This window comes from Arachis hypogaea, chromosome 15 (genome assembly GCF_003086295.3).
Source record: "Arachis hypogaea cultivar Tifrunner chromosome 15, arahy.Tifrunner.gnm2.J5K5, whole genome shotgun sequence".
Lineage (NCBI taxonomy): Eukaryota > Viridiplantae > Streptophyta > Magnoliopsida > Fabales > Fabaceae > Arachis > Arachis hypogaea.
In genome coordinates this window covers 115,995,476-116,009,712 of record NC_092050.1, presented here as the reverse complement: position 1 = coordinate 116,009,712, position 14,237 = coordinate 115,995,476, and the positions used below count along the sequence as shown (strand labels likewise).

Sequence of the window (14,237 nt, the reverse complement as noted above, 5' to 3'; positions counted from 1 at the left end):
ATAATAGTTAAAAATTATAATGTACTAAAAAAGAGTACTAAGAATATTAAAAATATATTATATAAAAAATATATAAGAGAAAAGTATAAAAAAAATTAAACATATATAAAAAAATAATATTATAATTTAATGTCATGTCTTTTTAAGTAATTATCTATCTAAAAGTGATTTTAACTAATATTATCCAAATAATATTTATTTTATTAAAATCAATTTTGGTAAAGAGTTGCCAAACATAAATCATGTTAACACAAACTTACTTCTATCCAAAATCAATTTTATAAAATCATTTTTATTCAAACTCCAGTTTCACCAACCACAATCCAAACACACACTTAGTAGCTCAACATTGGAATCCAAATAACAATTAATTTCACCACCACCTTTTATATTACTACTAAAGCCACTTTCAAAACCTCCAACGTAAAATATCCCAAAAAGTCAATAAAGACAACAAGCAATAAAGGAAACTACCACCCCCATATCACCCTTCTTTACACATCGATTGCAAACATACCAAAAATACATAACCCCCTAATCTTGAAGTACTAACACGATGCCTATGCAGAATTCTTGAACTAATGTTACTTAAAGAAGATAACACTTATGGAACGCTGTATTGATATGCTCTCGTCTATCATTAGTACTTGACAGATAACACTTAAAGAAGATAAACTCTCATTCCATACTTGACAGATTTGAACACCCACCATTCTAATTATTAAAAATATAAACCAACTAAATGTTAGGCCTCAAATTTTTCAAGTACGAAGTGGTAGTTTATTATGCAAATTAAATAACAATATTCTAATGTGGCTACTTCCATAAATACATTCCATAAGAAAAATATAGGGAATAGTCAAATAGTTTAATCAAAGATTTTCAATTATAAATATCAAACTATTTAACCGTTCCCAAATATCATTTTTCACATGAGCATGTCTTGGAAGAAGTAACCGCCATATTCTAAACTCTAAGCAAGTAAATGCTGAGTTCAGGACCACCACTCCCATCAGGGTTCATCATATAGAAAGCTTCAGAGTCCTTAGACCCAACAACCCTCTCATACTTGGCTCTCATGTACATGAGCTCACCTTCGGACCCAGCTCCATTCCCGTCACCATCAGTCACCGGCAACACACCAGCACCCATCGAAATAGGCTCCACCGCCTTCAGAATCTTCCACTCCTCCGGCCCACACTCCCGTCTGTTCGCATACCCACACTTCCTCCCATTACAATACGTCCTCCACAACGGTTCTTCTAGAAGCTTCTTCTTCTTCGCCCCCTTGCTGTTGTTCTTCTTCTCGCATTCCAACGCAATTCTCACCAATCCGGAAGCCATTTCCTTCACCAAGATGCTTGTTGGTGTTGCCAGCTCGATCAAGAAGGCAGGCTGAAGCTTTGGATCTTCTTGGAATGCGAAGTGGACGTGGCCACGACGGTGTCCGAAGAGCGTGCCAACCACGCGCGTGCCTAGCCCTGATGATGACGTGTTAAGTGAACGGCTCTTCGTGAATACTGTGAGTGCTGACTTCAGCTTCGATTTCGGGTGCTTCTTTTTGTTCTGCTTGGCATGCTTCAGTTCCAGTGCCACGTCGATCTTGAACTGACCATCGTCGTTGTTATCATCGTCGTCGTCATCGACCTCACAAAAATGTGAAGACGAGCTGACTTTGAGGATTTCTTCCTCATCGTCGTCGTCATCTTCATCCAGTGGCTTCTTCTTCCAATGGAAGTACCTCCGTGAGAACGAGAAAGATGATTCATGAGGGGATTTGGCTGCCATTATTGTCTTCATAATAAAAGAACAACATGGAAAGAAAACAGAATTAAAAAAGAAAGGTACTCTGTTCTACCTTTTGAGGTTGAAATCTTTGCTATGTGAATGAGTTTACATCACATGAGGTTGAAGAAAGCAAAGGAGGGTAATAAAGAGAAGCATTTTTGCATTAAGGATAATGTGATGTGATTCTGTTTGTGAGAGGTGATATTTTGGTTTCTTCTTTGTGGCTTCCCGGTAGTGTGTTTTAATGGGTGATTTATTGTTCATTTCTAACAACTTTTCTAATTTTTTTTCTAAAATATATTTTGTCAGGTTTTGTGCTATTGAAGGACAGGCAAGAGAATCTGACTCAAGGAAGGTGAGCAGCCCCACCTACCTATTGGGAACAAGGAATTGGAGATTTTGATGAGTGCTCGGAGGCAAGCAAATGGGAATTGAAACAGACACCACAAAAAAGATTATAAAAATTGCACTCTCTCTAATAAGGAAAATAAAACATTTTAATAAAAAAATATATTTTAAAATTTTAATGTGTTAATACTTAATAAAATATTAAAAGAGGTGATTTTTTAAAAATATTATAATTTATATATTTAAAATAGAATAATACTAAAAAGTCAACACTACTCAACTAATTTTAGCCAACAACACTATAAGTCTATAACAAAATTTCTAAATAAATTTAATATTAAATTTATTAAAAATGAACTTTTGTTATTGTTTTTACTTAAATTTCAAATCATTTTCTTTTTTAGAGATTCAAAATTTTTTTATATTAAATATTGATTATAATATTAATTGTACTTGAAGACTTTCCCTTTAAAATATTGTTTAGCTAAATGATCACAACGAAGATGTGATTTGTGCCTTTTGTGGTGTTGTAGACTTGTAGTGTATGTGGAGAGGGAAACAGTCGACAAAGGAAAAGAGAGAAGCTTTTGGTGTGACTTCTTTGTCAAGGGTGGGGCAGGGGGGGCACAGAGGCAGAAAGCCAGAAAAGAAAGGTGAGGCCGAGAGGGAGGGGAAAAGGCGGTAGGAGCTTGACTGATTACTCTAATTTACATTGGTAACAGTTCAGAGCAGTTGAAGCCACACCCACCATACCCAACACCTGGACCACACCAAAAGTCTCATTAATTGTTTGTTGAGTAATTAACCAAATCAATTTCTAAAAATTTTAAAAACAGATATTTTAATTTTAACAAAATTAATATAAAAAATATTTTAAAAATTTTATTCTAATAGATAAATTAGTCTTCAGTTTATTTTTAGATAGAATAATTATTTAAATTAATCTTTAAAAATTTTAAAAATAAATATTTTAATTCCTAAAAAAATTAATACACAGAATAATTTTTAATATTTTTTTTAGACATAATAATCATTTGTCTAAAATAATAAATTATTATTATTATTATTATTATTATTATTATTATTATTATTAATAATTACACAATAATATTGTACTATAATTTTTTGTATTTTTGAGACAAAAATAATAATAAATTTATTCGTTAGATTCTTATATATATATTTATAATAGAAAAGTATATATATATATATATATATATTCAATAATAATGTTTAATAAAATTATTAGAAATTATTCTAAAAAAAATTTAATGTTAAAATTATTTGATATTTTTGTATTTAATATAATTAAAATATGTCTTATTTTAAAAAATATGTTTGTATAAAAAAAATATTTTAATTTAGATTTTAAAATATCATTATTCACTTTACTTATTTTTAATAAGAGTGTATTAATATGCTAGTGTCATCGTTCACATGCATAAAGCTAAGTTAATAATAAAAGTTGTCATATAGTAAAAGGTAAATAGACAGGAACTGTTATGTCTGATAGAAAAAAATGTTGGAGATTAAATTCTGTATTAATTTTTTTTTGGGACTAAATGTAAATCATGTTGCTTGTATGCGAAGTTTGTATTCGTAGGTTTTGATGAATGACAAACTAACAAACGACATGAAAGACAAACCAACAAACAACTTGAATGAACAAGCATGTTGAAAGATCAACCAACATTCAACGTTGAGGAATGAAGAGTTGAAAGCAACACAACAACAACAAGAAACTCAAGTCCACAACATTTGAAGACAAGTATAGTGTCTTAGGACTTAGGTAACTTCTTGTTAAGAACCAATTGCTAAATCTCTCAACACACACTCACAAAATGTTTTGATGCACATCTTGCAATTCGATGCTAGCCAAATGGTTTAAAAACTTGTTTTCAAAGGTACAAAAGCATAGGAATTGACTCCAACAAGTTTGAGATCAATCCTAAGTATTTTGAAGTGATTTTAAGCCATTCTTTAAGGTTTGCATCGATGCACACTCATCTTGCATCGATGCAAAGCATGCGACGACTTGTTGCATCGATGCAAAGATGTTTGCATCGATGCAACCTAGCTGAAAATTCAAATTTCAGCTTCAAAGACACATTTGCATCGATGCAAAGTGTTATGCATCGATGCAAATGATTCAAAAACATAAAAAACGGCTAGTTTTGACAAAAAGGCTCCATCCCATTAACTCCCCAACGTTTCTAAGGTTTGGGGAGTCTATAAATAGATGGATTGAAGCCTTATTTCAAATACTTGATTTTTTGCAAACTATCTTGTTCATATTCTTTCATTCTACACATTTTTTTTAAGGTGTTATAATACACAATTTGAGAGAGCAATATCAATTGGTTCAATAGTGCTAAACTTGTAATCATACACTCTTCTAGAGAGTACTCATTTCGTCTCAACAATTCTTTGAGAATTGTTTTCTTGTACACTTTGTAAATTGGAGTGTGATCTCCAAGGTTGAGTCAAGAGTTATAAACACTATAGTCGGTGAGGATACCAAAGAAGTATACTAAGTACTCAAGGCAAATCTTAGAGAAGGTATCTTTAAGTGGAGTGGGTTAGTATACGAGTGGTGATCATATACCGTGAGGTGTTAGAAACTAAGGACTCGGATTGTAAAAGGTTTTGCGCGAGCACCTTGAAGCTTGGCAATAGTGGAACTTCTCAATAGCGATTGAGAAAGAAAGTGGACGTAGGACAAGGATTGTGCCGAACCACTCTAAATAGCGTTTGCATCTCTCCAAACTCATCTCTTCAATATTATTGTCTTTTACCTTTGAGCAAATAAATTGTGATCGAAAAGTAGCTTCGTAAGTACTTAAGGAATAGCTTAAGTCCGATTGGTGAAAAGCTTGATCAATTTATTTGAGTTGGTGTCTATTGGAAAGTAAAAGCTCCTTATAAATGCTTAGCAATTGAGTTAAGCTCTTGGAAAAATACTAGTACAATAACACTTTTGTATATTGTCTTTAACTTTCGCAAAAAGATTCATTGTTGTTGCAATACTCAATTCACCCCCCTCTTGAGTAATTGTGCATAGGTTCTACAAGTGGTATCAGAGCTTAACCTTTTGAAAGACTTAACCGTTTAAGGGAAAAGATCATGGCAAGCACAAGCTTTAACAACAACAACACTAGTGAAGGTAACTCAACCGCTAGACCTCCTCTTTTTAGCGGAACAAATTACTCTTATTGGAAAAATAAGATGAGAATTTGGATCCGTTCTCAAGATGTGAGAATTTGGAAAGTGATTGAGAATGGAAATCACATTCCAACAAAGACAACAAGCGCTAAAGAAGGAGAAGTCTCCGTCTCAAAGCAAGTACCGAAAGGAGAAGATGAATATAGTGACGATGATTGGAAGAAAGTGGCAATGAATGATAAAGCCATCAACTTCATTCATTGTGCACTTAACGAGCATGATTATATGAAGATCTCTACATGTGAAACCGCTAAAGAGATTTGGGATAAACTCCAAATCACTTACGAAGGAACCGACCACGTTAAAGAATCAAAGGTATTTATGTTGGTTCATGAATGGGAAAATTTTAAAATGAAAGATGAAGAGAGCATTGAAGAAGCTCTTGAAAGACTCTCCAAGATCTTCAACAACCTAAGCATGCTTGGCACAAAATACAATGATAAACAAATTGTGACCAAGGTGCTTACAAGCCTTACACCAAAATGGAACTCCAAAGTGAACGCCATTGTGGAAGGAAGGCTCTATGATCAACTTACATTTGATCAACTACGAGGTAATCTTCTCACCTATGAAATGACTATGCTAAATAGACAAAAAGGTGAAGAAAGCAAGAAGAAAAGTCTCGCCCTTAAAACAACATCACTACAAGAAGAGAGTGATGATAATGAAGAAGAAGGAGATGAAGAATTTGCACTCTTATTAAAAAGATTCAATAAGTTTGCAATGAAGAAAAACTTCAAGAGCAAAACAAAGGTACCAAAATGCTATGAGTGTGGAGAAGTTGGACACATTAAACCCAATTGTCCAAAACTTCAAAAGGAGGACAAAAACAAGAAATTTAAGAAGAAGGAGAAAGCATACATATCATGGGAGAACGAGGATGAATCCGACTCCGATGACGACGAGGTTGCAAATCTTTGCTTAATGGCAAGCGAAGAAAAGGTTAGTGATGACAACTCCACTTCTTTTAATTTACAAGATGAATATGATGCCTTACTTGAGGTGTACACAAAACTTACCCAAGATTATTCTCTCCTAAAGAAAAAGAATATGGATCTTTTAAAACAAAATGAGATGTTGAAAAACGAGAATATCAATCTTGGAAAAGATAAGTGTAGCACAAGTAGTGATCCATACAAATCTTGTAAAATGCATGAAAATGAAATTACAAATCTTAAGAACACTTTAGCTAAGTTCAATGAATCTTCAAAGAACTTAGATAAAATGTTGAAAAACCAAAAGCATGTTCATAATAAGGAAGGTTTAGGTTTTGAAAAAGGAAAATTTAAAAATACTAAAACTCCTATTAGGCAACCGCAAGCCCAAAAGGCAAGCATGCCTAAAAGGAATGAAGCCTTTAAACATCCTCCTCAACATGCTTCATTTAGAAATTATAATCACAATGCATATAGATCAAAAGATGTTGCATTTAGGAAACAACCTAGGCAACCATTTAGAAACATGCATAGGATGCATAATCCAAATGTCATATGTCATTATTGTAATAAAGTAGGTCATATAGCACCCGTATGCTTTACTAGAATTAAACATATAAACTTTTGTAGTCAAGATACGAGATGGGCACCTTATGGGCATTATGCTCATACTAACCATCAAGGACCCAAATTTACTTGGGTACCTAAATCCCAATTTTAATTGTTTTGTAGGTACGTGTTGGAGCTAAGGATACAAATTGGTATGTTGATAGTGGATGCTCCAAACACATGACCGGCGATGAATCAAAGTTCACCGCAATAGAGCCTACAAACGGAGGAAACGTGATCTATGGAGACAACAACACCGGCAAAGTAATCGGCGTTGGAAAAGTTGGTAAAAATTCTTCTACCTCCATAGATAATGTTATACTTGTCAAAGGTCTCAAACATAATCTCATTAGTGTTAGCCAACTTTGTGACAAAGGAAACTTAGTCACCTTTGATTCAAAATGTTGTTTGATAAAAGGGCAAGACACTAATGAAATTGTGCTAATTGGGCACCGTGTTGACAATGTATACATGATTAATCTAGATGAAGTTTCCTCAAATGATGTGAAATGCCTTGTTAGTAAAAATGATGAAACTTGGTTATGGCATCGTAGAGTAGCTCATGCTAACATGGACCATCTTAGCAAGTTGGTCTCTAAAGAGTTAGTAATTGGCTTACCAAAGCTACGTTTTGAAAAAGACGTCCTTTGCGACGCATGTCAAAAGGGAAAACAAGTAAAGGCCTCTTTTAAATCCAAAAACATTGTTTCAACAACAAGGCCATTACAACTTTTGCACATGGATTTATTTGGTCCTTCTAGGACTACGAGCTTTGGTGGCAATTACTATGCTTTAGTTATTGTTGATGATTACTCTCGATTTACATGGACCTTGTTCCTAGCAAACAAGAGTGATGCATTTCGAGCATTCAAAAGATTAGCCAAAGTTATTCAAAATGAAAAGAATTTGCATATATCATCTATTAGAAGTGATCATGGTGGAGAATTTGAAAACAATCTTTTTGAAACTTTTTGTGAAGAAAATGGCATTGAGCATAATTTTTCCTCTCCTAGAACACCACAACAAAATGGTGTGGTTGAAAGGAAAAATCGTCATTTAGAAGAAATGGCGAGAACTATGCTCAATGAGGCTAATATTCCTAAGTACTTTTGGGCGGATGCGGTTAGTACCGCGTGTTATGTTATGAATAGGATTATCATTCGACCTATTCTTAAGAAAACACCGTACAAATTGTACAAAGGAAGAAAGCCAAATATTTCCCACCTTCACGTCTTTGGCTGTAAATGCTTTATTCTAAATAATGGAAAAGATAACTTAGGCAAATTTGATGCTAAGGCTGATGAAGGAATCTTCTTAGGCTACTCTTTAACTAGCAAAGCTTTTAGAGTATATAACAAACGCATCATGACTATGGAAGAAAGTATTCATGTCGCTTTTGATGAAACTAACCGTTGTTGTGCTAGAAAAGATTTTGATGAAAATGTAGAAAACTTTGATTCACTAAATTTGAATGGTGAAGACAAAGAAAAAGATTTAAATGAAGCCTCTACAAGCTCAACAAAGGATAGTGTTCAAGTTGAAGAAATTGAACCATCACAAGCACAAATAAATGCACTTCCAAAGGACTGGCGTACTTCAAAGGATCATCCTCTAGACAACGTCATTGGTGATGTTTCGAAAGGGGTAACAACTCGATCCACTTTTAGAAATTTATTTGCATATAGTGCTTTTGTTTCTCAAATTGAACCATCTACCATTGAGTCCGCAATTGATGATGAACATTGGGCTATGGCAATGCAAGAGGAGCTTAACCAATTCAAACGAAATGACGTTTGGGAATTGGTGCCTAAACCAAGTAATCAAACAATTGTAGGAACAAAATGGGTTTTTAGAAATAAACTCGATGAAAATGGTACAATTGTTAGAAACAAAGCTAGATTGGTAGCTAAAGGTTATAATCAAGAGGAAGGCATTGATTATGACGAAACTTATGCTCCCGTAGCTAGATTAGAAGCTATTAGGATGTTACTTGCTTTTGCATCCTCTTATAACTTCAAACTTTATCAAATGGATGTTAAGAGTGCCTTTCTTAATGGTTTCATTCAAGAAGAAGTATATGTTGAACAACCTCCCGGTTTTGAGGATTATGAAAATCCTAATCATGTTTTTAAACTCAAGAAAGCTCTTTATGGTCTTAAACAAGCTCCAAGAGCTTGGTATGAACGTTTGAGCAAGTTTTTAATAGAAAAGGGTTTTAGAAGAGGGAAGGTTGATACAACTTTATTTATCATGATTGAAAACAAAAATATCCTTTTGGTACAAGTTTACGTCGATGACATAATATTTGGTTCAACTAACGAATCACTTTGCAAGTTTTTCTCAAACCTCATGCAAAGTGAATTTGAAATGTCCATGATGGGCGAACTCAACTTCTTCCTTGGTCTTCAAATCAAACAAGGAAAAGAAGGAACTTTCGTTAGCCAAACCAAATATTGCAAGGAATTGCTCAAAAGATTTGGAATGGACAATGCTAAGGCAATGGACACACCAATGAGCACTACTTGCTACCTTGACAAAGATGAACAAGGTAAAAACATAGATGTAAAGAAGTATAGAGGCATGATAGGATCATTACTTTATCTAACGACAAGTAGGCCAGATATCATGTTTAGTGTATGCATATGTGCGAGATACCAAGCTAATCCTAAGGAATCTCACTTAAGTGCGGTGAAAAGGATTATGAAGTATCTCATAGGAACATTAAATGTTGGATTGTGGTATCCGAAAGGATCCACTTGTGATTTGATTGGTTATTCCGATTCCGATTTTGCCGGTTGCAAATTGGATAGGAAAAGCACTAGCGGCACTTGTCACTTGCTAGGAAACTCTCTTGTTTCATGGCATAGTAAGAAACAAGTAAGTGTAGCCTTGTCTACCGCCGAAGCCGAGTATGTAGCCGCCGGTAGTTGTTGCGCCCAAATTTTATGGATGAAACAACAACTTGTGGACTATGGACTCATGCTTGATCACATTCCTATCAAATGTGATAATACTAGTGCAATAAATTTAACCAAGAATCCGGTTCAACATTCAAGAACCAAGCATATTGAGATTAGACATCACTTCATAAGAGACCATGTTGAAAAGGGTGATGTGGTTATTGAATTTGTCGAAACTAGTAAACAACTAGCGGACATCTTCACTAAACCTTTATGTAAAGAAAGTTTTTTTAACATCCAAAATGAACTTGGTATCTTGGATTCTAATCTAATATGATTTGTTTGAATTCATTGCATTTATATTGCTATTTTTGTATCTCTTACTAACTTAAGCATTGGAGATATCCAATTAGCCATTGTTTTGTAGGTTTATGAGTTGATGAATGAGTGATTAATCTTGAGGTAGATTGAAGAATTTGAAGATTATAAACAATGGAGGATCAACAAATTGAAGTTTATAATAGTTTAAGTGAGTATATACATGATGGAACTCAAAGGATTGAAGAAAGAACCACCAAAGGATGAAAATTTGGTGATTTTGGGCAAAATGATGCATGTTGCATCGATGCAACCAAGCTTTGCATCGATGCAAAGCACACAACGTGCTATGTGCATCGATGCAAAGCCTATTGCATCGATGCAAACACGACCAAATTGCACAAAAACACGTGAATTTGGCATTTTTGAGCAACAAAACCCCACTTTTTCATCATCTTCAACCTCACAACTCATATCCCCACATTCAAACCTCCATAACCTCCAAAACAAGCTCACATATAGCTTCATACAACTCACAAAACTTAGATACCCACTACAAACAAATTACATATTTGAAGTCCCCACATTCTTCTCTACAAAACCCATAAAACAAAATCATCCACAATGCCTAGAATCAAGAGAACCATCAAGAAGTCAAAAGGCTCTTCAAGTGTGGTTCCACCTCCAAATGATCATCCTTTGGCAAGGTACTTTGCTTCTAATGAAGATCTTCAATTCTATGAGGCAAGGCTCGCCGGAAGAAAGGAAATTCCTCCGAGGTATTTGGATCCGACCCTTCTTATCATTCATAAGTTTGATACTCTTAAGGCTATTCTAGTTCATCAAGGCCTCATGGATTTTGTTCAAATTAAGAGTAAATATTATCCGGATTTAGTTGCCATAGCCTATAGTACACTCATGCTTGAGATTAATGAGGAAGATGAATCAAATTTCACATTATTCTTCAAGATAGGAAGAAAGGATTATAGGCTAGATGGTGATGAGTTAGCCACCATTTGGGAGTTGCCAAATCAAGGTGACTTGTTTCAAGGTGGTAAAACCCCAATTGATGAATGGGGTTATTCAAAGGACAATGCCATGCATTTGTTCAACCTTGTACAAGGAGCTCACTCCAAAATTAGTTGCAATTCAATGAGTGCGGAACATAGAACTTTGTTATATCTAGTCACCTATGTATTGCAACCTAGAATATCCGGGCATGCGAATGTAAATGATGAAGATTTGATTGTCATGTGGGCTATGATGAATGGGATTAAGATTAATTGGCCATACTTTATAGTACAACATATGATTAGGCTCAAGATGAAGGATAGGAATGGTGGATTAGGATTCCTTTGCCTATGGTCTAAAGTCTTTGATTATGTTGGTATTGATATATCAAATGAGATTGCCAAGGAAGTACCACCTCAATCTTGTATCAACACTCATATTCTCAACAAAATGGGAAGAAGAAATGTTGATGAACAAGGTCCTCAAGAGCAAGCTCCTCCACAAGCACCTCAAGCTCAAGAACCACCCTCCTTGGTTGATGTAATGAGAGAATTACAATCCATCAACCAAAACATCCAAAGTATTGAAGTAGAGCATGGTAGGCAACTTGAAGCACTTAATCGTCGTGTGTCTCGTGTAGATCATCGCACGGGTCGCTTGGATCGTCGTATTGATGACTTATATGAGCATTTCGGCATCCACCTACCGTATGAAGAGGATAATGATGATGATGAAGACCAAGATTGATTGTCTCCTCTTCATCAAGTCACTTTTTATTGCTTTATGTTTATTTGATTATATGAATTGTTAAACTAACTCCTAGTAAGCTAAGGATTTCTATTATGGTTTAAATACTTTGATATTTCCTTCATAATTTTGTTTAATGATTAATGCTTGTATGCTTATTTGGTGAATAACTCAAAATAGGCTTGGTACCCCTATTTTAAGTTAATGTGCATGCCTTGATATATTTCACTTCTTTAGGGGGAATTATGCATGCTTGTTATATAAAAAGAGGAAATCAAATTCTTTTTGAAAGGGGGAATATCTCATCCTTGAGATTAATAGAGATATTGAACTTAAAAAAATTCATTGTTTTATGCATGCTTCTATGACACATTTCAAACTCCTTTCTTTTTGATAACGTCAAAAGGGGGAAGAAAAGTTTGAGGATATTTGAAGTTTTGAACTTTTGAAAAAAAAGAAGTTTGAGGATTTGAAAAGAAGAAATAAGTTTGCGAAACAATGATTTCAAAAAGACTTCCGCTAAGCAAAAACTTTTGATATCTAAATCGTTTTCTTTGATAAACGCCCTTTAAGGGAACAAATGCACATATTTAGGGGGAACTCCTGCAAAATTTTTTTTGTGAAGTCTTCTCCAAAGCTTTCTATAAAACAAAGTGCATTATTGTTGCTTTCAAAATCATTTATAAATGCATATCCTCAAAATTGGTTTGTCATTATCAAAAAGGGGGAAATTGTAAATCATGTTGCTTGTATGCGAAGTTTGTATTCGTAGGTTTTGATGAATGACAAACCAACAAACGACATGAAAGACAAACCAACAAACAACTTGAATGAACAAGCATGTTGAAAGATCAACCAACATTCAACGTTGAGGAATGAAGAGTTGAAAGCAACACAACAACAACAAGAAACTCAAGTCCACAACATTTGAAGACAAGTATAGTGTCTTAGGACTTAGGTAACTTCTTGTTAAGAACCAATTGCTAAATCTCTCAACACACACTCACAAAATGTTTTGATGCACATCTTGCAATTCGATGCTAGCCAAATGGTTTAAAAACTTGTTTTCAAAGGTACAAAAGCATAGGAATTGACTCCAACAAGTTTGAGATCAATCCTAAGTATTTTGAAGTGATTTTAAGCCATTCTTTAAGGTTTGCATCGATGCACACTCATCTTGCATCGATGCAAAGCATGCGACGACTTGTTGCATCGATGCAAAGATGTTTGCATCGATGCAACCTAGCTGAAAATTCAAATTTCAGCTTCAAAGACACATTTGCATCGATGCAAAGTGTTATGCATCGATGCAAATGATTCAAAAACATAAAAAACGGCTAGTTTTGACAAAAAGGCTCCATCCCATTAACTCCCCAACGTTTCTAAGGTTTGGGGAGTCTATAAATAGATGGATTGAAGCCTTATTTCAAATACTTGATTTTTTGCAAACTATCTTGTTCATATTCTTTCATTCTACACATTTTTTTTAAGGTGTTATAATACACAATTTGAGAGAGCAATATCAATTGGTTCAATAGTGCTAAACTTGTAATCATACACTCTTCTAGAGAGTACTCATTTCGTCTCAACAATTCTTTGAGAATTGTTTTCTTGTACACTTTGTAAATTGGAGTGTGATCTCCAAGGTTGAGTCAAGAGTTATAAACACTATAGTCGGTGAGGATACCAAAGAAGTATACTAAGTACTCAAGGCAAATCTTAGAGAAGGTATCTTTAAGTGGAGTGGGTTAGTATACGAGTGGTGATCATATACCGTGAGGTGTTAGAAACTAAGGACTCGGATTGTAAAAGGTTTTGCGCGAGCACCTTGAAGCTTGGCAATAGTGGAACTTCTCAATAGCGATTGAGAAAGAAAGTGGACGTAGGACAAGGATTGTGCCGAACCACTCTAAATAGCGTTTGCATCTCTCCAAACTCATCTCTTCAATATTATTGTCTTTTACCTTTGAGCAAATAAATTGTGATCGAAAAGTAGCTTCGTAAGTACTTAAGGAATAGCTTAAGTCCGATTGGTGAAAAGCTTGATCAATTTATTTGAGTTGGTGTCTATTGGAAAGTAAAAGCTCCTTATAAATGCTTAGCAATTGAGTTAAGCTCTTGGAAAAATACTAGTACAATAACACTTTTGTATATTGTCTTTAACTTTCGCAAAAAGATTCATTGTTGTTGCAATACTCAATTCACCCCCCCTCTTGAGTAATTGTGCATAGGTTCTACACTAAAATATCCACTTTTAAAATTTTTGGGAACTAATTTGGGTAATTACTCTACCAAAAATAAACTGAAAATTAATTTATCTGTCGGAATAAAATCTTAGAGATTGATCTGTATTAATTTT

At 34.4% G+C, this 14,237-nt stretch overlaps 1 protein-coding gene across 1 annotated transcript; it reads right to left on the bottom strand.

Annotated features, from left to right (window-relative positions):
* Positions 1 to 361: 361 nt before the first annotated feature.
* Positions 362 to 2,254, bottom strand: LOC112750512 (protein MIZU-KUSSEI 1). Its single transcript, XM_025799272.3, has one exon. The coding sequence runs from the start codon at positions 1,798 to 1,800 to the stop codon at positions 967 to 969; it is 834 nt and encodes a 277-aa protein (XP_025655057.1). The 5' UTR covers positions 1,801 to 2,254; the 3' UTR covers positions 362 to 966.
* Positions 2,255 to 14,237: the final 11,983 nt, after the last annotated feature.

Bases quoted from the DNA above. Each gene is read 5' to 3' on its own strand.
- LOC112750512 (XM_025799272.3), bottom strand. From the start codon at position 1,800: ATGAAGACAATAATGGCAGCCAAATCCCCTCATGAATCATCTTTCTCG.